This window comes from Prionailurus bengalensis, chromosome B1, assembly GCF_016509475.1.
Source record: "Prionailurus bengalensis isolate Pbe53 chromosome B1, Fcat_Pben_1.1_paternal_pri, whole genome shotgun sequence".
Lineage (NCBI taxonomy): Eukaryota > Metazoa > Chordata > Mammalia > Carnivora > Felidae > Prionailurus > Prionailurus bengalensis.
The window spans coordinates 196,717,675-196,728,218 of NC_057344.1; the positions used below are offsets into that span (position 1 = coordinate 196,717,675).

The 10,544-nt window shown below is 59.7% G+C and overlaps 1 protein-coding gene across 1 annotated transcript; it reads left to right on the forward strand.

Moving 5' to 3' along the window:
• The first annotated feature begins 492 nt into the window (after positions 1 to 492).
• NKX3-2 (NK3 homeobox 2) lies at positions 493 to 3,330 on the forward strand. The gene is made up of 2 exons (XM_043572955.1): positions 493 to 1,148; positions 2,684 to 3,330. The coding sequence occupies exons 1-2, from the start codon at positions 683 to 685 to the stop codon at positions 3,208 to 3,210; spliced, it is 993 nt and encodes a 330-aa protein (XP_043428890.1). The 5' UTR covers positions 493 to 682; the 3' UTR covers positions 3,211 to 3,330.
• The last annotated feature ends 7,214 nt before the right edge of the window (positions 3,331 to 10,544 follow it).

Genomic DNA, 10,544 nt, shown 5'->3' on the forward strand with positions numbered 1-10,544 from the left:
AAGGGGCGTGGCGCGAGGCTGTCACTCAGCGGTGAGGAATGACACCCGGGCGGGAGGGGGGGATACGGTGGAACGCCGGGGAAGGAAAGAGAGAAGAAACAGATAAAACCAGAGCAGGGGGTAAAAAGGTGCCCCGCGCCTCTCGGAATCCAGAGGCCGCCGTCGTCGCCGCCGCCGCTGGGGGTGGGCTCCGGAAGAGCCCGACCAACGGGGAGGGAAAGGACGGGCCAGGAGCGAAATCCTGCAGCCCGGGAAGAGACCGAGGCGCAAAGAAAAAAGTGACTCGGGCCGTGCGCCCCGGAGGCGCCCAGAAGGGGACTGCGGCCGCGGCGGGGGCCCCGCCGATCCGCCCTCCGCATCCTCGGAGGGGGCAGACCCCGGCCCGCCCCTAAGGGCGCGAGGCGATGAGATAATCCAGCTGAGCTGCGAAAGGAGAGCGTCTGGCGCTGGATTGGGGGGGAGGGGGGTCTCCGCGCGGGGTGGGCCTCGGAAGTGGGGGTGAGGGTCGGCGCTGATCCCGGGCCAGAGGGGGGCGGGGGCTGCTGGGCCGCGCAGGAGTGGGCTGCAGGGGCCTCGCGCGCCCGGCTCACTCGCGCTGCGGCGGCCCGCGCGCTCCGTCCAGCTCGGAGCTGCCCCGCGCCCCAGCCGCCCGGCCGGCCGGCCGCTCCGGCCCGCGGCGCAGATGGCTGTGCGCGGCGCCAACACCTTGACGCCCTTCTCCATCCAGGCAATCCTCAACAAGAAAGAGGAGCGCGGCGGGCTGCCCGCGCCAGAGGGGCGCCCGGTGCCCGGGGGCACCGCGGTGCCAGTGGCTGAGGCTCCCGCTGTCTGCTGCTGGCGACTCTTCGGGGAGACAGACGCGGGCGCTCTGGGGGGCGCGGAGGACTCTCTGCTGGCGTCGCCGGCGGGGACCAGAACGGCTGCAGGGCGGACCGCGGAGAGCCTGGTTGCTTGGGACTCGGACTCGGCGCTGAGCGAGGAGAACGAGGGCGGGCGGCGCTGTGCGGACGCGCCGGGGGCCAGCGGGGCCGGCCGCGCAGGGGGGACGCTGGGCCTCGGCCAGCCGGTCTGCGAGCTGCCCGCCGCCAAGGACCTGGAGGAGGAAGCCGCAGGCCGGAGCGACAGCGAGATGTCGGCCAGCGTCTCAGGTCTGCCTGGGCTTCGCGGGGAAGGGGGCCGGGCCGGGCGGAGTGGGGGTGGGGGTGGGGGGGGGGGTCGGGCGAGGAGGGCAAACACGCCGAGTGGGGTGGGCCTGCTGTGTGCACCCTGCGCTCTGGGGCCCCGTGGCTGGTCGGGGACCGAAGCTATTGGCGCTGGCGCGGACTGCTCTGATCCTCCGGGAACTGAGCCCGAGAGAGAACCGAGAAACTCCGCAGGGCTCTGCGTCCTGCGATGAGGCCTGAGAGGTCCAGGGACAAATGTGCCCTAGCCTGGGCTAGGAAAAAAAAAGCCGCGCCCTGGCTTTAAGTGCGTCGCCAGTGCTTCGGCCGTGTCTGGGTCCAGATCCCCCGAATCAGCGGCAGGGAAGAGCCGGGGCCCAGAGACCTCGGGTAGCCAGTGCCCTGGCCCCTGGCCCATAAAGCAGAAACGCCCAGGCCCCGGCCCTCAGCTCAAGGATAGGTGGTGAGGGCGACCCCTAAGTGGTACCGAGGTCGTCCATCCGCCCAGCCTGGGCTTTGGGGGGTGGGGGGGGGGCTTATTTACCTCTCCCAGACCCCAGGGTCAGGAGAGCTGGGAAGGGTGGAGGAGCGAAGACCTTGGCCACAAACCCTGCAGCTAGCTGAAGACAGAAGGGCTTGGTGTGGGTCACCCCAAAGGTAGCAGGGAGAGGGACAGCCTCAGCTAGGGCTGGCAGGTCATTCAGTCGGAAAGACCCCCGTTCCTATCCCTGTCGGCCTGACGTGGCTGTAGGCCTCACGCTGGCTCCAAGTAAATAGTGTTTGCCAGAGGCCGGACCTCTGGACCTCTCTGTTAGGGGGCTGTGTGGAGATCCAGGAGGAAGCTGAGGAGCTGGCGTCGGATTGGGGTTCAGGGACTCCAAGCGGGGGCACCTCCCTCTCTTCACCCTCGGTCCCTAGCCCTCCCTCATTTCCTTGCAATAAGAGAGAGAGAGAGAAGCCCCCCAAGGCTTTGGAGCAGCCTGTTGCCACGGCCGCCGCAGAATTCCGGGTGCTTGGGGGTAGGTGGGCGGGTGGGTTAGGTCCCGAATACTTCTGTCCCGGGGATTCGGGCCCCCACCATCCCCTTGTGTGCAGTGGACGCCTGTGTGCTGCGACTGTGTGTGTGAGCGTGAGTGCGGGGAGGCCGGGGAACCCAGGGAGGGGAGTAGTCTGGAACCCTAGGGCTCAGCGCCGAGAACGGAGGAGGTGCTCAGGCCCCAGTGCCCCACGACCCCGAGGGGAGCCTGGGGCCCAGAGAAGGCAGGGAACTGGATGTTGGCCCCGCAGCGTGGATGAGGCGGCTGAGTGCGTTTCCCTCGCAGGACAGGCCTAAATGCGAGAAACTATGGGGCAGGGTTCCGAGACTGATTGCCGGGGACCCGCGGCTTACAGACGCTCCCCAAGCGTTCTTCGGGGATCAAAGTGTACTTCCGTACCCTACCCCACCCCCACGGTCGAGGCCCGACCTCGCTTCTCTGCGGCGCTGACGGTCTGTTGTTTCTGTTCCCCCCCGGGATCCGCAGGCGACCGCAGCCCGAGGGCCGAGGACGACGCTGTGGGCCCCGGAAGCGCACGCGTCCCGGCGCTGTGCGGCCGAGGCGGCGGTGGCGGCGGACCGGCGGGCGGCGCGGAGGAGGAGGAGCCCGCGGCGCCCAAGCCGCGCAAGAAACGCTCGCGGGCCGCCTTCTCCCACGCGCAGGTCTTCGAGCTGGAGCGCCGCTTCAACCACCAGCGCTACCTGTCCGGGCCGGAGCGCGCCGACCTGGCCGCGTCGCTGAAGCTCACCGAGACGCAAGTGAAGATCTGGTTCCAGAACCGTCGCTACAAGACCAAGCGCCGGCAGATGGCCGCCGACCTGCTGGCGTCAGCGCCCGCCGCCAAGAAGGTGGCGGTGAAAGTGCTCGTACGCGACGACCAGAGACAGTACTTGCCCGGCGAGGTGCTGCGGCCACCCTCGCTGCTGCCGCTGCAGCCCTCCTACTATTACCCTTACTACTGCCTCCCCGGCTGGGCACTCTCCACGTGTGCAGCCGCCGCGGGCACCCAGTGAGCCGGCCTGGGGCGAGGCAGCAAATGATCCCTGCGCCCCAGTTCCGGACGGCCGCGGACGGCTGTGCAGGTTGTGCTCTGCACAAGGGCGCCCCGCGGAGGGGGCAAGTGGAGGATGAAATCCAGCCTGGGCTCAGACTTCCAGGAGTGCGCCCTGGCAGCGGGACTGAGTCTGTCCAGAGAGGGCGCCTTTTTCTAATTCGAACAGAGGCACCCTATGGCCTAGGGGCCTTGCTCCCCTGTCGCCCGCCTGGAAGCTCTGGGACATTATTTATTATCACAACAAAGTTGGATGTGGATTGTACCTGCCAGGAGACCACGTTTCCCTGGAGCGGAAAGAACTCCTGGAGATCACTTAGCCTGAATCCCCAGAATTTCAGGCTAGCCGGGAGCTTCGTGCGCTAGGCCACAATAGTTCATGGTATCCATGCTACCAATCTATGTGTATCTACATATCTATTTTTTTTGGAAATTGCATTTGTATCAAAGAGGTGCGGAACCCTGGCAGCCCCAAGGAGCCCCAAGCCATGGGGTTGATTTGAACCGTGAAAGGTTTGGTTTTCCTGCCCTCTGCCCCACCCCTCCCCATGTCACACCTCGGGTGGGGATGCCCTATTGGGTGCTGAATGTAAAGACGGGAGCCTCTGAGCACAGGGCAGGGCATAGACCTCCCCCCCCCCCCCCCCCGGAATCTTTCCCCTGCGAAGTCCAGGGTCGCCACCAACTGGGGAGCTTCCTGGGAACCCCAAACCAGGAGACAGCAAACCCAGCAGCCCTTCACAGAAACTTTCCTGTATTTCTTTTTATTTTTTTAAAGGAGGTTAAAACTTGTAGCACTTTTCAGTTGTTTGTATTCAAATAACGGTTATTTTTGTATTCAATGTGAATATCCCTGACCAGCCTTTCCATGGCATCCCTCGCTGTTCAGCCACCCGGCCGTCTGTCCCTACTGACCATCCTCCGAGATTCTTGCGTTCTGACCCAGGATTCTGTCATCCCTGTCCCTGCCCCGAAGACAGATGATCCTGTCAACCTCGTCGCTTTTTGCCTCCTTAAGGGCACTGTGCACTCATCTAGAATATTAACTTTAAAAAGATTTGTGAAGTTTGGAAGCTCTATTCGCTTTATCTTTTTTTTCCTTTAATTTATAAACTTTTAGTTTAACATGCCCTCTCGGACGCCGTGTTTTCTCTGAGCCTCTCTCCGTCTGGCTTTGGGGAATCCAGTACCGTGAAAATGTCTGGGGCTCATTTTCCCAACCACTTTTCGGTCCTGGACCAAGGATGCCTCTCCCCTCGAGGAAGCGGCCGTGTTTCCAGCCCCTCAGAAAGTGCTTAAACCCATGTAGTTCAGGGAATGGCGATTTAGGAGATTTTGCAGAAGTCACAGATGAATCCCACTAAATCGAGAGCAAATGCCTAGGATTCCCTTTTATTATTTTTTTTTCCGTGGGACTGGTTTCTGAGTCTGGAAATCGTTCATAACTGAACCTGCACCCAGCTTCAATCCCCTCCTAACCTGCTGACTTCTGCACCTGCCCATGTCCTATCTGCTTTCGACTTTACGAGCGTTTCTGTAAGTGACCCTGTCTTCATTTCGTTTGGAGAATAGGCTAGCAAGAAGCTGAAATTCTAAAGCGACTAGGGGCAAACAAGGCTATAATGAGGGGACCCCCTGGGAGGGTCAACTGAGCTTTGACCCCGGCAGGGTGCAAATGGCCCTCTACCTTGTTCCAGAGCGATTCCACTCTCTCTGTGACACGGTGTCATCTGATTCACACAGAAGCCTGAGGCGGAAGCAGAAAATGAGTGGGGAGAGGGTTATTTATTATTTACCTTTTACAGATGAACACAACCCTCCCCCCCTCCCCCAGGCCCCGTTCAGACTCCCCAGGCTGTCAAGGCCTGGCCAGAGCAAAATGCTCACCGCTGCACTCCCCTCCCGCCGGGTCCGCGTCGAGCAAGGAAGAGTTAATGCCACATCGGAGGCTCTGAGGCCTTGGGGCCGGCGGCCGGCCGCCGGAGCGGGGAAACGCCAAACCCAGGCCCCAGCTACTTTCAATTTTACCCGGCGCGGAAAGGCCGATCCGCCCTCCTCCCAGGCCGTGACCTTTTCCAGCCTCAAGACCCCTAGGCCTTTGTAGCCCAAAGTCCTTGGCCAGGGGTCTGCAGGCCACTCGGCCCAGCAGGCAGCGGGGTGGACAGTCGCGACTTGGGCTTTACCCAACCGATTCCTGTTTGTGGACACAGCAAAGCGCAAAGGGAAAGGCACAGGCCCTCGGGATATGCACACCCTTGTCCCCGAGTCCAACTACCTTCTAAGTGGTTCCTGCAATCATTTTGTTCCTTTTTGGCATGTTTAAAAATTCCATTTTAACCTCATAATTAATCACGAATGCATTTTCCTTGTAGAAAGAACATTTCCGATAATGCCAGAGTCTCTGCCCTTCCTCTCCGCAGAGATCGCCACAACGAGAGGTTTCCCCGGCGGGGGTGGGGTGGGTGGAGAGGGTCGATTACTTCCCTCTGGGAAAATGTCAGATACTTGTGACTGGGGCCCAGGGAGGGTAGGTTTGTCTTCCACCCTTGCAGCTCTGGAGTTGACAGGACTGGGGATTTTCTTTCGAGTAGGCCCGGCGGCGCCTGCTCCCTTCGCGTCCCCTCTCCGCTCCCCGCTAGGGCCAGCGCTGCCGGGCTGGCTCTAAATGCCTGGGGAAAATGACTCAAACGAATTCAGTTTGCCCCGGGTTGTGGCAGTTTCCCTCTGACCTCCCCCGCGGCTGGCCCTGCCACCAGCGCCTTGTGATCTGATTCGTGGAGTCAGAGTCAGCCTGCGGGTCCAGCCGGGCTTGGGGAGGTTTCCCAACGCACTTGGGAGACCCAAGACCGGCACCTTTACCTGGGCCCCTGGCCGCCGACGCGGGACCTGTTGGAAACAGGCGGTACTACTTTCTCAGTTTCCTTTTCCTTCTCCATTCCCACCCCCGCCTTAAAAAAAAAAAAGGGAGAAACAATCAGTCCTGCTCCCTGTCCACCTTGACCGAGGGGACCTTAGTCCACTCACTCTCTGCGCCCCTGGCGTGCCCTGTTCTCTGTCGGTTTCCTTGGGGCCTGATTTCCCAGAGGAGCTGCAGCTGAGCCCAATGTTGGGGGGGGGGGGTACCTTTTCGTCTTTCTCAATCCTTTGGGGCCCGTAGTGAATCTCAGCGCTGGCCTTCGGTACAGTTGGGGACGACGTGCACACTTACAGGGGTAAACTATAGCGGGAGGAATGGCTGGGAAGGGGGGCGAACAGCTGTACCTGCACTGAAATCGGCCCCAAGGATTCAGGCTCAGCCCACGATGATTCTCTGGGCAGCAAATTTGGGATGACAGGCTGCCAAATGTCTCGTGTGTGTGTGTGTGTGTGTGTGTGTGTGTGTTTAACTCCAACCCCTGGCCTGTTGGCCTTGGCTCTCCCAACCTTCCTCTAATTCCAAGCAACTAGGTTTGAGGGGCTCACTGACGCGAGGGCGTATCTCGGTAGAGCTGGGCCAAACCGGGGAGCTTAGGAATGAGTTCCATTTCAGAAAATAAATGGCTTCCGGGCCGCAGAGAATCCGCGCTCACCCGCCAGTCCTCCGCGCTAGGAAAGGGACAGGTTGACTTCGTTCGAGAAGGTCTGAGAAAGACTCCCACAAGATCTCCCTTTTCCTCTGAGAGCCCAGTCTGGATCCCCGGACCCCGAGGGGCTGGGCCCCTAGAGGGGTGGCGTCTGAGGGCAGCCCGGAGTGGGGAGCTTTTGCTGACCCAGAAAGTGGCAAGCGTGGGAGCGCCGCACCGAGCATCGCACAGAGGCCAGACCTCCTCCGAGGCCTGCAGAGGTCCCACCGCGCGGGGATCCTGCGACTCTGCGGCCGCCGGAGCTCCTGGCCAGGCCGACCCTCCACTCACGTTTCGTCGGTGTTTGCCAGGAAAAGGTAGTCTCCGGCCTCTGCCTCCGGGGAAGCTGCCGCCGGCGGAGACTGAGCAGCAGAGAAAATTAGACATCTCCCCTCAACCCGAACACTGGCGGAGGAGCTCCTGGTCCGCAAAGCACGAGGAGGGATCGAGGCAGACGTTGCGAGGCGCAAGGGGGAAGGGGGGGGTGGGAGGCGCCCTGCCCGGGCGCTGCAGGGCTCCAGTCTTGCGGGCCACCAACCTCACCGTGCTAGCAATCTTAATTGGGAATCACACCGAGCTGCGTGAGGACCGCGGGACACAGCAAATGCTCGAAAGCGCTTCGTAAGTTGAAAAGCGCTGGGAGTCACGCACGCTAGCTGCGCGTGGCTACTGCACAAGCCCTGGCTGAGAGTGAAGGCCGCGCCCAGACCCGCCAAGGAAGCGGGAGCTGAGCGCTCCGTAATCCGAGGGAGGCCCGGGCGAGCAGCCAAACAATACATAATAACAACAACCTCAAACATCGATAACTACGGTCTGTGCTTCCATACCCTGCTGCGCAGCGTTTTCCTGTGGCCGCCTTAGCTGCGTGGGCTTGGTCTCCATTTTACAGACGGGGAAATTGAGGCTCAAAGAGGCAATGTGACTTGACCGAAGTTAGAGGCCATAAAGAGGCCTTTCGGGGTCATTCAAAGCTCAGAAGCATATTTTAGTATTTGAGGCTGGCAGTGTGGATAGATGGCCCTTTAGAGCAAGCATCTCCCAGGTTTGGCTTTGGGTGACTGGATGCGTGTGCTTTGAAAACCATTAAGCACAGTACAACCAGTGTGGACTCGCTACTACTGTGGCCATTATTATTATTATTATGAACTTCTGGGCAATGCTGGTAGGCAGATCTGAAACAGTCTCCCTGAACACCTGCACCCTTCAGGGTTTTCCAAGTGACCTGGATGTGCTCAGCGATGGGTCCCTTAGAGGTGTAGAGACTCTGGGGCTTGGCCAGTTTTCAAGTCTCCTGATCAATATGTTGTTGTTGTTGTTGTTGTTGTTGTTTTTAATGAAGAAATGCCAAAGCAGGCGGCAAAAAAAAAAAAAAGTTATACTGTAAATGGTTACATCATGTAATAAATTATTTTTTTTCTGTAGTTACACATAGAAATTATTCAACATAAATTTGGTTGCCCAAATCATTAAAACGTTTATAAAAGAAGATTGATTCCCAAGGCCCCTCAAGCTGGGGTGGTCCGGTATGGAGTCCAGGTTAAGTTGAACGATGAACTTCTTTCCAACCTGTTGGGTGTATAGGAGGCTGTGGGGGGAACGTCAAACGTCCACATTTGGGGCAGTTGGCGGATGTGAGAAATGAGCAGACGGCCCCACCGCCCCGCACCCCGCCGGGAACGCTGCTGTTACGGTTACTTTTTGCCTCGGAGCCGGAGGGGGCGGATAGGGGGGATGGGGGGCAGGCGCCCTCCTTCTGGCGGATCCGGAGCCGACCCAGAATCGGCAGAACTAGCAAATGAAAGTTCCTGTTGGAATGTCAAGTTCAAAGGGAACACGCAGTAGCTGCGGGAGCCAGGGCAACACCTTCCCCGGAGTGTCTGGCTAGGTGCGCTAGATCTTGGGCTCAAAGCTTTCCTCCTTGCCCGCGGGAGAGTGCGTGTCCGGCTGTCTCCTCCCCCACCCCGGCCTCCACGCCCGGAGCCCGCGCACTCCAAACCCTCCCTCCCAGAAACACCCGCATTTTCTCCAGGGGTGCCCCGCCCACAGGCCCCGGTGGAGCCCCCGGACCCCAGCGGTTAGTGCGCCCGGGAGTTCAGAGCGCGTGATCTGCGCCTGGGCCTCGGTGCCTACATCACTCCTTACTGTTTCTGCAACAGCAACTTGAGTTCCAGGCATAAGGGGGGTTTCTGATGGCTTCTCGGTGAGTCCTTCCACTCCCCGGCCTGGCCCGCTTCCTGTCGCCACACTCAGGCATCCCGACTGAGCTCCCCTCCTAAGACTTGGGGGTGCGCCCTATCCTTTTAGGGGAGTGCGGCCCTGGACATCTGAGATGTCCAGGTGAGAGCTTCTCTCTCCAGCCTGCACAAATCGGACTCCATGGCCCCATAGATCCATAGAGTGATTCTGCCTCGGGCCTGAGTCTACAGGCAGGAGTCAGCTCTGCCACTGACTTGATGAATTGGAGGCAATTAACTTCTCTTCTCCGCATCTATATTAAAAAAAAAAAAAAGGTTGTGACATGCGCTTTAAATCTGGGTAATGTTTGGAGTCCACACTCACCTCTGGCTTGGAGCGGAGGTAAAAGGCAAAGCCTTTCTGCTTTAAATAATGAGCCGCGCCCTTCCTGAGCAGTCTTTTGGAGGGAGAGTTGTTTTGTGTTATTTTTTTAAAAAGGAGCTAGGTCCCCCAAGTTGCCGCACCGTGGGTCTCCCCAAGGCCGTTATCTCTGGGCCTCCTCTGTCCACTTCCCAAGCCTGGGTGGTCAGCCGGGCTGGAAAGTCCAGCTTTTCCTCGGCTTGGACTTCTCCCCACCCACCGCGCTCTGGAGTGGGGGAGACCTGAGGCTGTTCCGCCTCTGTGGCCGCACTGAGCCTTGGAGAGTCCCCTGTCCTTGGTCGGAAAATACGTTAAAAAAAAAAAAAAATTAATGCCACTAGTGCCTTCTCTCCCATGGTCCACCAGAAAGCAAGGGTGGGCAGCAGGCTGTAAAACGAGCCAGTAAAGCCGATTATTTTAATAAGCTTATTAACATTTTTGAATGGCTCCCCTTGTGCGCGCCAAGGCCTCCCTTGGCGGTGTGGCCCAGCAATGCGGGGGCGTTTTTACGCAAAGACAAGCTCGCTGCCTCTCGGTGCTGCTGCCCTGGGCGCAGGGGGGCCTGGCTGGGCTGGGGCTGCGGGGGTGGGTGTGGGAGTGTCCACAGTGTTCTCTCAGGGACCTCAGTGTCCCCATCTGGTCCATGCCTTGCTGCGCACAGCCCAGCCAGACAGACTGCGTCCATTGAAGGATGCGGGACTGCTAGGTTAGAGGTCGCCAAGGAGCTGGAGTCACCTAATGTGGCCCCAAAGCGTGCCCACGGCTTCGATGAACCCGCAGGTCTGGCCTTTTGTTCCCGCTCTGCTACATTTTTGCTTGTGTTTTTGCAACGATCGATTGTCAATGAAAGTGGCTCCTCTCCCTGAAGATCGAAAAACTAAATTGTAAAATCTCGCTCGTGTGCAGGTGTGAGGGCGGGCCGACAGGGGCTTGGTCCGCCCGCAAGCGAGACCTGGAGCTGGAGTGTCACTAGGCTGACTGACTTCTGGGAATCCCTCCCTCTAGGGGAAGCTGAACAACTGGTCCTCCTTCCCCCCACCCCCACCCCGCCTTCACCAACTTCGTTGGAAAGGAAAGAGTAGACAGACCTCCTAGGACA

What these genes read in the sequence shown, in the direction of transcription:
- NKX3-2 (XM_043572955.1), top strand. Translation starts at nt 683, where the DNA reads ATGGCTGTGCGCGGCGCCAACACCTTGACGCCCTTCTCCATCCAGGCA. An exon ending in GATGTCGGCCAGCGTCTCAG is followed by an intron (nt 1,149 to 2,683) that starts GTCTGCCTGGGC and finishes CGGGATCCGCAG; the next exon opens with GCGACCGCAGCCCGAGGGCC.